This window comes from Lepisosteus oculatus, chromosome 25, assembly GCF_040954835.1.
Source record: "Lepisosteus oculatus isolate fLepOcu1 chromosome 25, fLepOcu1.hap2, whole genome shotgun sequence".
Classification (NCBI taxonomy): Eukaryota; Metazoa; Chordata; class Actinopteri; order Semionotiformes; family Lepisosteidae; genus Lepisosteus; species Lepisosteus oculatus.
This window is the reverse complement of record NC_090720.1, coordinates 10,591,771-10,607,225: the sequence shown is the minus strand read 5'-3', so window position 1 is coordinate 10,607,225 and position 15,455 is coordinate 10,591,771. Positions and strand designations below refer to the sequence as shown.

Sequence of the window (15,455 nt, the reverse complement as noted above, 5' to 3'; positions counted from 1 at the left end):
ACACCAGAGCTAATTTGCAACTACTATTACTAAGGAGAGTGTACACTGATCCAAAGCACTTTTCTAGGTTTTCATTTATTGCTTTTCAGAATGTGTGAGGCCATTTGTTACAATGTTTACTGTGAATTAAAGGCAGAATAAATTCTGAATGTATGTCTTGATTTCAGGCCGTTAGGCCACAGAATGTGTTATTTGTGAAAGCGTATGTTTCTATAGCCACTGTAAGTAGCTTCCCTTTGTGTTTTGTAATCTAGGATCTAGACGAACAGCTCGATTCAGCAGTTCAGAATGCTTAATGGAAAAACCAAGGGACTTGTTTGCAAGGAGAGATGCCTGGTGTGCCAAACTTGACAAGAAAACTGTTTCTGCCATTGGCCGCCCAGAATAACTGTTTTAAATGGCATTTTGTCTTCTATTTACCTGCAACAGCTGTTTTTGTGTCAAATTTTGCTTGTCTTCTGAGAAAGAGAAGGCCAATGAAATCATCAGAAGCAGCAGGTTGAATAATTCATGTCGTGTAGAATAATAGTACTAGGGTTTATTTTTTTTTAGTTTTATGTTTGTACAGTAGTTAGGGGTTCTTATTTTTTCAATATTAGTGCCCAAAGGGAATGTGTTTTGTGGTTTCACTAGACCTTCAACAGTGAAACACAAACCAGAGAGCTAAAGAGGAAATGATGCTGAAGTGTATTTGTAAGCTCTTTTTTACACAAAGGGTTGGCTGTCCAGCCATGTTGTTGAAGGACAGTTTAACAACATCCTTGGATTAATGAGCTGCTAGCCACCTTTTGAGACAATAGGGTTGAGTGACCCCTTCTCATTTGTAATCTTCCTCATGTTCCTCTATCAAGTCATGAATAATAAGCAATAGAGGAGGTAGTGGCAGTGCTGCTGAAGTCACAACCAAATTGCTTCTATTTCTTAATAAATTGCCTGTTTGAAAGACAAATAAAATTACTGAAACAGGAAATGTTTTTCCTTGAAATTACAATATTGAAATGACTCATTGTGTAAATGCTTATCCCAAGATGTGCAGGGAGAGATTCTGAAGATTGCTGGCTCCATGTATGTTACCTGTCCCTGGAAAGCATTTTGAGAAAACAAGCAAACCCCAAAAAATGAATTACAGGTTAATGTGTCTACCTTCAACAAAACTGCACCTATCCCAGCCTGACGATGAAGGAGTGCTACAGGGAGACACGCCGTCTTCAATGTCTACAATAAAACAAACAGAGAAAGATTGATGGACATACTCTAACAGAAGGTTCGTCAGCTTTTCTCCCTTTCAACAACTCGGAGACAGAGTCTGCTTGGCAGAGAAAAATAATTTAATTTCCTTTTGTTTCATCCTCTCAGTAAAGATAGAACATCCTCAGTGTTATTCTGGCACAAGTCATATCATGAACCACGGGACCTGGAAAGGATTTCTCTCGCAATAATGTAGTGTATGCAAATACACCTGAAGAGAAGTGGAAAACATGCTTATTACGGGGATATACTGTATTACAGATTCTGTAGAATGCATCACAAGAATATATTGCATACAAGGATGTATTAGAAGCATATATTACATCCATCCATTTTCTAACCACTTTAACCAATTTAGGGTCAAGGAAGAGCCAGAGCCTATCCTGGTAAGCAACAGGCACAAGACAGGACACACCTCGGATGGGACACCAGTCCATGAAGGGCACACTTAGACAGAGACCACACCAGGGCCAATTATTCCAGCAGCCAATTAAATTACCAGCATGTCTTTGGACTGTGGGAGGAAACTTGAGCATCTGAAGGAAAACCTACGCAAACACGGGAAGAAAATTACAAACTCCACACAGACAGCACCCCAGGTCCAGAATTAAGCCCAGGGCCCCAGCGCTGCAAGGCAGCAATGCTGACCACTGAGCTACCGCATCGCCTATGGCTACATTACATATTGCAAGGTTGTGTTATGTACTGTATTACATAGACAATCCATTACACAGCACCAGACTGTGAAAAAGAACCAAGTTTGAGTGATTTTTCTGAAATTAATATCATGGTCAGTTTTTATATTTCTTGATCCTCATCGTTTTATTCAAGTAAATCAAAATTTGTTCGCACTCCAGCTCATGCCATTGTTTAAAATTGTTCATATAAAATGGAGAGCTGCACATTGGTACAGTGGTTAGCACCTTTCCCCACAGACCTACTTTCACACATGATCTGAACTTGCCATGTGTCTTGCATATACTATAATGTCTATTGTTTGCACATTTGCACTGAATTGTAATATGTGAATGTACTTGTGTCTTATAGATACTGTAATGTCTACAGATTCCGCACATCTGCACTGTACCGTGAGCACAGTTTGTGACTCTGTTTTTGTGTCTCCCCATCTTTTGTATATTGTCCAATGTAATTATGTCAGTAATTATAATGCTCCTTTTGCACCTGTGTGGGTTTTGTGTTGAGCAGGTTCCAAACATACATCCAAATGGCAAATTCCTGTACCTGACTTACTGGCGAATAAAAACGATTCTGATTCTGTTACTGGTGTGTGTTTCTCTGTGTGCACCCTGGATTGGAATGACCCCCAGTCCAGGGTGTACCCTGCCTTACACCTGTTGATTGCTGGGATAGGATCTGACTCCCCAGTGACCATTATTGGACACAGTAGTTAGAAAACAAACAGATGGATATTTTATTCTGGTCTCAATGCGATCACGTATTTTGTTAACATCACTGAGAAACACTTAAGGAGAAGTCTAACAGGGAATGTAATTCCCAGGATTTTAGGACACTGAACACTGGGAGTTAAGTGTACAGTAGGTTGTTTTGCAGAATGCTGTTATTGTGGTGTGAAAATGGTGTGCACTTTCTACTGTTTAATTCCAGATGTGGCGCTGTGTCTGTGTTATATGTCAATTCAATTCAATTTATTTTTATATAGCGCCTTTCACAACAAGGTTGCCCCAAGGCGCTTAACAATGCAAGTAACCAGATATTTTGTGAATCCTGAACAGAAGACCAGAAGACAATGGAGGAGACGAACCAAAAACTCCTTAGTAAGGAGAAAAGCCTCTAGGGGTCCAAGGTCAACAGGTCAACAGGCTGCCCAACCCCTCTGTTCATGCTGACATTATATAATTTAAAAAAGGAAATGAATGAATGAGGGTATTAATCCATCCATGCATCATGTCTTCTGTATGTCAGCACATGCAGATCTCTGTAGACCAGCAAAATCCTCCTATACGATAGCTATATCCACGATGTCCCTAATATGTCTCTGTAATGTTCACTTGAAACTGTTCATTTTGAATTCCTCAAGCCATTAGTGCACTGCAGTGTGTACTCCTACTGTTTGCATACTGACTTTTGTTGGTGACTTGACACTTTTTTAATTTGTAACACTACATGGCCTGTCACAGTACTTATCTTGAGGGTAGTCTCAGAATGACATAAAAAAAAAAGACTTTTAAAGGATGATAAAGACATATTGTCTATTTTGTATGAATAACCCCCACTACCCCCCCTATCTTGAGATACTTGACCTGGAAGGTGCTTTATGAATTGGAGGACAATGATTGATTTCAAAATTTGGTGGAGAAATCGGTTCTTTACAAGGGGAAATAATACCGATAACAGGACATTCAACTAATCAGTGTTCATCTTTTACCTCTACACTACGGGATGTAGTTATGGACTTTTGTGCACTGAGGGCTTCAAAAGACATTTCAGGCATGATTTGAATTGTATCTGAGTTCTGTGTTATAAGCTTGACCCCGTTGGTCAGGTAGAAATTAATTCCTGAAAGAATTCTGAAGCCTTACTCATGGCTGAAAATCCGTCCTCTCCACCTTCCGAAATGCAGCCTGACTGAGACCGCCCCAGGCCGATGGAGTAGCCCCGGTTCCTCCGACTGTTGGACCGAGAGCCCAGCTGGCTGCTTGGCTTTGATGTGTCTCCTGGAGGAAGAATCACAGTCATTCAAAGACAAAAAGAGTGCACAGTTCACAGGAGGCTCGTGTTTTTCTTCTGTGCTTTTATGCAAGTCTAGTAAAAGGCCAAACTGATCAACTTGTTCTCCTTTGCTGCAGTGACTTGTTTATCTGCAAATGTTGTATCCGTATATCTGGAAATAATTCCAAACTTTTGCAAGGTAAACTATACACTAGTACATAAAGGACAGTGATGGTCACCTGTAGACCCCTATCAGTCTAGACTAGGTTACCGTGTGCTGACATTATACAAAATATATCTGTCCTCTCCTCACTGTGCTCTGCAAAGACCAAACACTGTATCATATAAGAGATCTGTCAGTAACAGGGCAAATCTTGTTAAAACACAAGGTTTTCGAAAACATTAATTAAGTAAGTTTTAATCTGAATTAGGTTTTACCTGGACTGGTGTACTCGATAAAGATGGGCAGGTATTCGTTACTGTCCAGATCAATGGGCACAAATGCTGTGTATTTACTCAGAATGTTGCAGGCTTTGCTGGTGTGAATGGCATTGAGCTGGTATCTCCTTCCCGAACCTGTGAAAAAATGACAAAATGGTCTTTTAAAGGTTTTATAACTATCAATTAGTCAATTGTTAATCATTATATTAATTTATCCCTCCAAGTACTTGTCAAACGTTTTTAAGATGACTTACAAAGTTTACTATAGTAAATCTACAGTATAATATGGTGACTTTTTGATGTGCCAATCTCTTCTGAGCCAACTATTTATTATATGTCTTCCAGGTTTAAATCTTCAATCATGTTCAATGGTTTGTGTACCACAATTCGAGTTTTTTTTTTAATTGCATGGAGCTTTGTAGATGAAAACACAGTAAAGAAAATAAATTCTTAAGATCTTATCACAGAACGGAAGTGTACGTTTTGCAATCAATGCATAAACCAGGGATCTATAAAAACTTAAACAAAAAAGTAAGACCTTTCGCTTGCAATCATAATTAATCATTTTTAACTTAAAAATAAACAAAAGAAAATTCCATTTTACCTAACAGCTTCTGCAAACAAAGAGACTTCACTCTCCGCTACTGTAAATGAGAATTTACTCCGTTGCCTATGAAGATCAGTCAGTTTAACTTGAAGGTATTTTTCTTTAAAAAGCTTTTTTTAAAAAAAAATTGCAGAACTGCTTTGGAAAAAAGAAAATGCTTCCTTCACATGTAGGAGTGCAGTGAGGAAGAAAGTAATGATTTGAGAAACACAAGAACAGACAGGAGTGCAAAAGACCAGTCTCTTGCCACCTTGTGTACCTTGTGGAAACGTTCACAATAAATACTGTAAATTGGGACTTTGGAGTTTCTGGTTTGCTATATCGGGTAAAAAAATGAACGTATTTATTTGTTAAAAGCCTTTTACAACGGGCAAGTTTTAAAATACAGCTGCTTGCACGACAGGGGTCTGTGGTTGCTCAGATACTTAAACCTGAAGAACGTTCAACATGAGATGATTCTCTGCTCTCTTACTTTGCAATCACCGCATGGTGATACAGCTCCCCAAACCCCTTCACAAATATATATATATATGAGTGTGTAAATATTAGAATAGGATAAAATCTGTCTTTTTGCACAAATAAGGAGCATGCATTCACTGAATACATTTCTGCACATCGTGCGCTGTGTTTGCCTCACCGTGCTCGATCTCGCACTCCTTCTCTGCCATTTGTTCAAAGTCTTGAATGATCGAGCGGCCCGCCAGGTGGTGGAAGGTCTCGTTCCACAGGTCCTCGTGCACCTTCTCCTCTCGTTCCCTCCCTTTCAGGAAGGGCTCGATGTCAAAGGCCACTTCCCATCGAACTGGCCTCCCGCAGAGCAGCCCTGAGATCACGGCTTTGCAGTGCCCCCCCGGCTGACCGCCAGGGGCAGACTGGAACAGGAGAGGGTCCAGGGAGGGCCCCTCCAGAGGCGTTTCGATTTCACAGAGCTGATGGGGGTAGCCATCTGTGAGGAGAACGATAACTGTTGGGACCATTATTGGGCAGCGGCGCACTTTTAGCAACACACTGCGTTCAAGGGAACGTTTCCGCAGGTCTTTCCTCCCGGCGGCTGTCAGGGTGTATAACGCTGCCCTAGGCTAGGACTGTTAGCCCATTTGCTCCTCTATGGACAGCATGTTGCTCCATTGTACTTTTTGGACACTCAATCTGTATATAGCTATGCACATATTTAATTGTTTTTACAGTGGCTATGATCATATTTTGCACACACCTTTGTATTTATTTATTTTTATTTATTTTATTTTATGTTTATTTTGTATTACTGTACGTATTCTAATTTTTTGTCAATCCTGATGTCTGTTTTTTTTTTGCTTGTCTCGGGCTGCTGTAACAGATCAATTTCCCTTCTGGATCAAGAAAGTCTTACCTATCTATCTAATAAGGTGGAGGTTCTCTACTGAGGGAGTGTGGTAACAATACTATGCAACTTCAATTGCAATTTCAAACCTGATGGCGGTGTTATGTTGGTAAGATACACAGAAATCCTCTTGCGCGAAAAAACGTTATTGTGTCGATGATTGGTAATGGAAATTGACAGGTTTCCTTTAGTCCAGGCGAGAATATTCCTGTTTCCCAGTGTTGAGAGGGTCTCTGTGAACTTTGTACACACTTTTCCGGCAGAAGATGCAATATTTTCTAAGGTGGACATTCAGAACTGGTTTTATATGGATTGGAAGAATGCTGGGCACAGGGGCTACTATGTAATTCTATACCATTATATAGGATTGTGTGCTATGAGCCTAAGTAACCAACTGTATTAAAATAAGTTATCTTTAGCAAATAGGGAGGTAGGAAGATGTGCCTGATTTTGGAACACTGCCAATCTTGTAAGCACAGGGAAGCGTGGGACTGTAGGTAGGAGAAAAATATTTAAGGACTGTTCTAGCTGAATTACTTTGAGAAAAATACACTGAGCATCTCTGTGTGTTTCGCTCCCATGCCCATGAAATAAAAACTCCTGACTGTCTTTTAAGGGGAGGCGGGGAAAAAGCTCTCCAACACCAGTGCTAGTAAGGATTGCACATTCATCCTTCATCAGAAAGCTGCTTATTCCTGGTATGGACTGAGGCAAACTGGGAGTCTATCCCAGAGACATAGGGCAGAACCTGGGATTACACCCCAGAAGGGACATTAATTCTTTGCAAAGCACTCGGAAAGAAGCCCATAGGAACAATTTAGAGAAACCAAGGAAAGCACTTAACCTAGCCATCCTGTCACGTCATGCCCAAGAGCTGTGCTTAACCGCCTCATTCCTGTGATTCCAAAAATGAGAGCCAATTTAGTAAGAGTACAAAAAGCCTTAAAAATGACAACAGTACTTGAAAGGCAAAGATTCCCCTCTTGCCTGGGTCTCCAGTGCTGCTGACAGAAGGGCTGTCTGTTGATGATCTCGAACTGTCTTCCAAAGCCATTGTCTTGGCCACCGTCTTCAGGCTGGCACCCAGCTGGGGCAGATCCTGCTCCTGGCCTTGGGCCAAACCCTCCTGTTGGGGCAGGAGCAAAGACCGGAGTGAGGTGGAGGGGCACACTCTGGCTGATGACGCACACAAGCTTACCAGCTGAGGAGGTTAAAAACAATGAGGCCTACCTTGGGCACACTACGAGGACCTTGGTGTTCCTAAGGAAAACTAACTACAGACGGTGGTGGCAGGCCAGCAGTCGTTGTCACGGTTGTAGTCCCTCCGCCTTAAGGGCGCTCCGGCTCTTTCACTTCTGACCTGATTTTGTGCACCTGCCCCTTGTTCCAGCCTCCTTCCAGCCCCCCTTAAAAGCCCGACGCCCACTCAGTTCGGGGCTCTGCATTGATTCCCGTATCGTGCGAGCCCGGAACCTGGAAGCTCCTGGCTCTGTTATGGTATTAAGTTTCTGTTCTTGTTCCCGCTCCCCCTACCCTTTCCGACCTGGTTCCCGTTTTTAACCGTCAGTCTCAGATGGACCGCCCGGCTTTGGACATTTTGCCCTCATTCTGGATTTTGCATTGGACTGTGGTTTGGATTGTTTGCCCCGGACTCACCCCCCTGTCCACCTGCGCACTTTGGACACGCCCTCCATATTCATTCCCATATCCTGCATGACTTTTTCCCAGTGTTTCCTCACTCAACCCCGGATTGTGTCGTCTGCATAGGGCCCGGAAAGAACTCTTTCTTGACAGCAGTAAGAATGTTAGTTTAAGCTGCCCTGCTTATTGAGATAGTTAGGGCCTGCACGTATTGCAGGTCAACATGGGTGGTGTATTAATTGATTAATTAGTTCATTGGAGAAGGGCAGAGAGCAACTGGGTTGAATTTAGACTTGGTCTGGTTTATGAAGGGAATCATGGTGATAGTCAATGTTGGGTTGTGTAGAGTAGGTGTGTGTTATGTACAATGAAAGATTTGGAAAAAAATGTTCCATCATGATCCCCGTGTGCCCAGGTCTCTTGAGCCCCCTGGTTAGAGGTACTGTAGGCCTGTCATAATGGCAGAATAGAGATGTTATAGATAGAAATGTTAGAACGGTGGAAATGATATCGAAACCTTTAGTTCATTTTCAAATAAAGTGAACAGAAAGATTTTTTTTAATCGCTTCAGGAATATTTAGAAGGCCAGTCCTTCAATTTCATATTCATGAATATGTGTTTTTGGTGACTCCAATATGAATCACCCCAACTGTATAAGAATACAATTTTCTAGTGAGCAGAATTACCATGAAATTCTAAGAGGAATTTCTAGTATTTACACTTCTAATGGTTCAGTGGGAATATTAATGAGTTGTGCAGGTGAAAGATCATGAAAAGCCAAATAGTTTTTCAACATATCTTTTAAGATACCCCTGTGGGATTTCCCAGAATGCCTGTAAATCAGTTTAATTTGATATTTATTGAGAATAATTTCAAGAACAGAAATGTAGCAATGCACATCCTTATCTATGTGCACACGAATCATCATTCAGATCACACCCAGCTCTCCAAAGTGCTTACTGACATTTACATTAATTACAAAATTTCCCATTAAACTCACGCCAGTCACTCGAGCTGTAATAAAGCCTATTACATTAACAGCAGGGTGCACCAATATGAAGATGCATTTCTTAATCAGCTAACTTTTCCTCCCAATGATATTTTCCAGTATGGAAGGATTTCCACTTAAAATAAAATTAGCTTTATTGATGCGGCTGGTTATTTCTAAGCTGTAAAGAGAGATTTGGGGCCATATTTACATACTGTAGCTTCTCAGCCATTTCATCCAGGGGACAGATGTATGCCCTCAAACCTATCCTTTCTAAACTTGACTTGCTTTCTTCTCCTCCTCCTTCTGCTGTTTCTCTTAATTCAATCAGAATCCTTCCAACACTTCCAAAAGTCTTGATGTTCTCTTTTATCCCACTCCTACCCTTTCTGCCATTTTTCTAAACTCCCTTGGAGCTTGAGAACACCCTGTTGGTCCTGGAAGATCGGTGTGTCATTCCAGCCTGGCTCTTAATGACTTAAATAAACTCGCTATTGGCTTAAGCAGACTAATTTAACAATTTCTCTCAGGTTTCCCAGTGTTTGGATGCATTTTCTCCAACTATCCAGACTATTATAACGTCATACCTGTACATACTGAGGTATCTATTACGATACTAAAGAGGCTTTAATATGCCCAGACCTACACAGGTTTCATGCTAACTATATTCTGTCCACCAGCACATAAATTACTTATTACAGTGGTTTCAATTATAGGAACCATGGTACTAAGTAAACAACATCATAGGAAATGATTTCTTAACAGTTGGTCATTTGTCTTGTTGAATATTGTATATTATATTAATATTGTCTTGTTGAATATTGTATATTAACCAACATCTGTATTGGTTAATATGTCAATTTCAGGTATTTTTTTTGCTGTCGATTAATTTGCTAAATTAAATGGCATACAGGAAAATATCCATGAATGATGTTTGGAGTAGAAGATTCATAATCTTAATATAAATGTCACTGAAACCATACTTATTCCTTATCAAGCTAAAAATTCAATCTTGCCATTTTTTGATATTTTACATAATGAGCATAAAGCATTACATGAAGTAAAAATACCTTTTCCCCTTCCTGAACAAATATCTTTGCCACTGTAAATCTTTTAGAGCTTTGAAAAGCAGCGATAGTTAATTTGGACGCCAAACATCTCTCTCTTAGTGTAACTGTCAGCGGCAATTATATAAATCACAAGAACCATGAACAAATCACGTCTTTCATTAGCAAGCCTGAAAAAATAATCTTCCTTCTGCATGTTCTAGGATAGGTTAATGTTCCGAGACCTGTCAGAGTCTAGCTCAGTTTCTACACCTCATTATTTTTTACAGTGACACGTTTCATAGGTTATTTCCTAACCTCCTTCAGAAAGAAATAATAGTCTTTAAAAATACATAATCTAGAGGTATTTGGGATCAATCTGTTCCATTCTAAGGAATTTGAGAATGTCAAACTTATTGAATTGAGCTACCCCAGGTGGCCTGTTAAAATGTGGTCTTTATTTTAGTGATGTTGCATTACGTACAGTAATTTCTTGTTTTTCTTTGCTTTATTGTCCAGAATGAAGTTTACGGATATACAGTGCTATAAAGGAGATAGACAAGTGCTACATATGTTCTGATTTTACTAAAGACATTTTTCTCAAAGACTCATCCTGGCTCTTATAATGTTTCCACAGACTGACAATCCTATGCTTTTCTCTGCCAGTCTAAATTAATTGTCTATGAATCTATGTCTATGAATTGCTCCTATGCCTTCTATGATGACTGAGGAATGCTCTGTCTTTTTGTACTCTGGACTCGTTATTTTCAATTAAGCTTATAACAAAAACACGATCACCACTTGTTTACTTGTTTTAACTGTTATTGGTCATAATTGTACAGCACTTTGGGGTGCTCATTTGAAAGGCAGTTCAAGAACTAAGCAATGTTGCTGTTGTTGAATCCTGGAAGAACTTGCCAGTTATTTTCATTACTCATAATTGCAAATAAGCCCTTTAATGAATTCTGATTCACTGCCCCCTGTGATGACTAAATTGAATTGATACTCATTGATCAGTGAGGCAGGAATCTTATATGTGACATATAGTACAAGTGAAACCTTTTTTAATGTATATCATCCCCTCCTCACTATATTAATTTTTCAAGACAATGGCCTCTAGCAAAATTTAACTAATCTTTTTCAGATAAACATTTGTGTTAGCTCTTACTAAGCAATGTATTATTCTCACGTACTTCCTTTTCTGAAAAGGTGTATCCTGTATGCAAAATATCCTGTGAAAGTGAGTTTCAGATCTTCCTTGCTTTTTTCCAAAGTGTTGTTAATTTTTTTAAACAGTAAAGAAGAATACAAACATTACAAAGCATGAATCACATAAAACAATACAAAGAGAAGTTTGATTTAACTCAAAGGGACAGTTAAATTGAAGTCATTATGAAATCCACACATTTGAAAAGATGCAATTTTCTTACTGTGGGAGACGTTTATTAAGCAGATTTTCCCCTCCTTGAATGTCTATGCAATAAAGTTTCGGTCTTCTGATTAAAGCATATTAAACCAAAATGTTTGTTACAATAATATATATTATTGTGATATATTTCTTGAATTGACATTGATTATATCATTTGTATGAAATTTATGTAATTAATTTGGTTTAGATTCTAAAAATCTGTACATGTACACTCTGTCCTAAATGTGCTTTCAGTTGTCTTGTAAGAAATGCTAAAATATTCTCGCTAAAATATACAGTATCGTTACTTTTAACCATCCCATGAGCATTTTAAACTTGAAGGTGCAGTTCTACAGCACAGGCAGCAAACGAAGGTGGGCGATTTTGGTTCTTACTTGAAAATCTGCCGCCCACTGGACCCCGTAGTCAGGGCTGGGCTGCCCCACGAGCTCCTGAATCATGGCTCTCCTCAGCGGGTTCTTAACCACAGCAGAGCTTGGGTCACTCGGGGTGAAGGCCCTTTTCACTGGATTGTAATCAACTATCTGATTGGTGCTATACGCCCTCCTCCGTGGTGAGCTCTTGGCATCCATTCCTAAAAAACAGAAAGAGCATTCACATTAAGCCACCTGAATCTATGAGAAAATTCATTTTAATTTGCATTCCTTGGTCTGGGTGAGCAGCAGAGTCTTCTGGTTTGCATTCAACCATTAAGGAAGTAATCGAGATATTTATTGTTTTATCTGATTTAAATAACCATTGTTCCAAAGTCCCTAGTCACTGTGCATGTTCTTATATCTGTAAAACCTCCTGATTGTGGCTCTCCAACACCAGAGATTAGTATCTCTGCATTATGCAAAGATATGGTGGAAATTTAACAATTTGATCAAAACAATGGGCAGGTCATTTCCACTTGACTGAAATCTACCAATTTCTCAGTACTGAAGTGCCAACAGGATCATTAAAATGTGTTCCAAGCTAAATGATTTTCAATAACTCTGTACTGAACTTAGTAACAAGCAGTTTAGGTGTGATCAACTTAAGACTCAGATCCAATTCTAATCTACTTGGCTGAGGGAACAGCCAGGCCTAAAAACATTGATTACCTAAGAACCTCTAAGAATTGATTACCTACTGTAAGAACCCCTCGCTAGTTAAAATGAGTCAAAGACTCAGTCATTCACTTCATTTGGGTGGGGATGAGGATGGTGTGGAGGGTAGGATATAAAAATGTATACTGAGAAAGGGGTGTTAAATACCCCTATTTGTAGTTAGTTAGGTAGGGTGGAGGATAAGCGTTCACTCTCACATGTTATTAGACCAATCAATCTAGATGTGAAAGCAGTAGAGTATTCTTGATACAATGACAAATAAGTCTGAGAGTTGGCTGACTCATGCAAAATAACAGATGTGACACATTAATCATAATAAAGAGAAGAAAAGACTGATATTAAGAAAAACAAATAAACATTATACCACATCTAATCAAATAACAATAGTAATACAGTTATAATACCGGAAAACATAATTCAGATGTATTAACAATAAAGGTCTTTGACTTGTTGTTGGAGGGATGATGTCCTGGCTAGACGTCTGGAGCTCAAAAGACTGAACTCAGTTGATTTTTTTCACATGCCAAAGCAGAATACAACTGCTACGATTATACAGATGAATGGTTTTACAAATTAATACAAAACTACAGTTATCAAAGTCTGTGTTAATGGGAGAAAAATATTAAACAGTTACACACATCCAGCTGTGTAAAATGGGAGGAATATCTGGATTACAGGTATGTTTCCTCTTAACCTATTTGGCCACAAAGACAAGGCAGTTAGTCTTTCAGAGGGGATGAACCACACAAATTAACCCTACATATGCCAAACTGTTATAAAGCAAAGAATGTGACAGCATCTTAATAAATAAGTAGTTTACAACACAGACTGTAATGCATATGAATTGCTCAAGTAAAGATGGAATAGCGTTGTTACCTCAATCCAATTATTTTAAATTTGCATCCGTGTTTGAGTGAATTTCAGCATGGGAGCTTCTGAAGGAGTGGAGGAAGGGACTGCTCTTGCAATAGTACACAAGTATCAAGGTCTGTCAGCTAAGGGAGGGGAAGGGTCAAAAAGATAAGAGCGATTAAATGCAGGGACATGACTGAGGCTATCAGGGCCATGTTTGGACACTCACTGATGCAGGAACTTGCAGGGCCAATCGGAGGACTACACTACAGTATATAGTCCTTTCTAAATCCTTACTTGTGGGTTTTCCCAATCAGAAGTGGCATAACCAAATGCCTGCAGTCTGAACTGACCTGAACTACTGTCTTCACAGAAAGAGGGCCAGGACGGTGACACCTGAACTGTTGAGAGACCGGAAATAAAAGGACAGAAGCCAAAAGCCTGAGCAGAAAGCACACAGAGCCTGTACTCTGCGTTGTCAGCTTACAGTTTGGTATAGGCGCGGGTATCTCATCAGGGAAGACCTGCACCAGGGAGCAGGACGGCTATGCTTGGAAAGCAACAGATGAGTGCCGAGAAGATAAAGCACTCACAAAACAGTAGCAGGGAAAACGAGAGCAGCAGAAGTGAGGGGCAAGGGAGACTATTTGAGGCTGCTGGGGAGTGACGTCTTCACCACAAAGGGGAGAAGCTTAAGCACATCAGCAGGTGAGCTGCTAGCTGTATACCATGCAGGGTGAAAGAGCAAAGACTTCTCTCTGGCTGGTTGAAGGAGAAGAAGGAGAGGACTCAATGTTGTAAGACCTTTCCCTAAAGAGACATAGTCCACTTCTTTAAATTAGGAGGAGTTCATTAGCAATCAAGCGAGATTGGGATTATGAGAAGTAAAGTTGGATTGAAAGATATCTGCACTTGGAGAGCTGAAGCAGCAGTTCCAGAGGTAAGAGTCTGATTGATGAAACTGGCATTAGATGGCGAGTGAGTTTGAAATATGGATTAGCCATATATGTGGCATTATTTTTAAAGGGGGGGGGGGATAATAATGGCTAAAAACCCAAAAACTATAGAGTAACAACAAGCAGCAGGAGGTGACCTTGGGCAAGAAGATGTGTAATGGGAATGGGGAGCAGACAGCAAGTGAGCAACAAAGAAGGCTTGCTAATGCTGTTTCAGAAGAGCAAAAACTGAAATAAATTAGACAACATTATGTGTTTTTATCTGGGATTGGTGAGGGCAGGAGTTTTTCTCCCAACCCACTGTTCCAGACTAAAAGGCAGAAAATAAAACCCTAAAAGGCACAAGCACATGCATTAAATTTATTTAGATACTGTATTGTAGAAGCCAGTGAAACACAAGATGTCAAAAGCAGTCCAGCTGCAATGCTGAGATAGTGTGTCCTTTTTTTTGTTTAGTTTTCTTCTCTCTTTCATTGTTTGTAGAATTGCCTGCTTTTCTATATTAATCACTCGTAAAGTTGAAAATGGGTGTTCTGAAAAACACACAGATGTTTAGGTTATGTTTAATTATGTGTGTTGTAAAACACAGCCTGGGAGTACACCTTTGATGTAAGGTTGAAAGCAAGGAGAAATCTTGCATCAAATACAGTACACCATGTTTATAAAAAACACTAAAACCACACACAGACAGGACGTGAGAAGGTGTATGAATATGAAGCTCCATCCAATAGTGAGGGAATAGGAGAGAAACGGCATGAATGAAAAATGGAAAAGAAATATCCCATTAATGCTCTATTCAAGATTTTCATTCAAATTGTTTTCTTTCATATGCAATTAAATGAATCACTTTCCAACATTTTTTTTTCCTTCCATGTATCATTTACAAAACATTTTTATCTTTCCTAAATGCATGGTTTTCCATTTTATATCAGGCAGTCTTCATTTATACAGTGCATAGAAATTAAGGAGTTAAAAAACATCTGCTATAACAAAGGTTTAGATATAGTTTGTGAGATCAGAATCTGTCCTACGCCCGCCTACCTGCATATACATATCATGTTTTTAATTTACTCACTTGTGTATTTCAGTTCAGATCCCTTCCTCC

General features: G+C 39.6%; 1 protein-coding gene across 2 annotated transcripts in view; it reads right to left on the bottom strand.

The window, feature by feature from the left end:
* vwa5b1 (von Willebrand factor A domain containing 5B1) overlaps positions 1 to 15,455 on the bottom strand; it is an 85,642-nt gene that overhangs the window by 17,964 nt on the left and 52,223 nt on the right. For both annotated transcript variants that reach the window (XM_006641908.3, XM_069183624.1), the window contains 6 exons: positions 11,826 to 12,025; positions 7,335 to 7,473; positions 5,625 to 5,933; positions 4,378 to 4,515; positions 3,810 to 3,944; positions 1,144 to 1,215 (listed from right to left, as the gene is read on the bottom strand). In XM_006641908.3, coding sequence (XP_006641971.2) covers positions 1,144 to 1,215; positions 3,810 to 3,944; positions 4,378 to 4,515; positions 5,625 to 5,933; positions 7,335 to 7,473; positions 11,826 to 12,025 — 993 coding nt within the window. The remainder of the gene's footprint in view (positions 1 to 1,143; positions 1,216 to 3,809; positions 3,945 to 4,377; positions 4,516 to 5,624; positions 5,934 to 7,334; positions 7,474 to 11,825; positions 12,026 to 15,455) is intronic.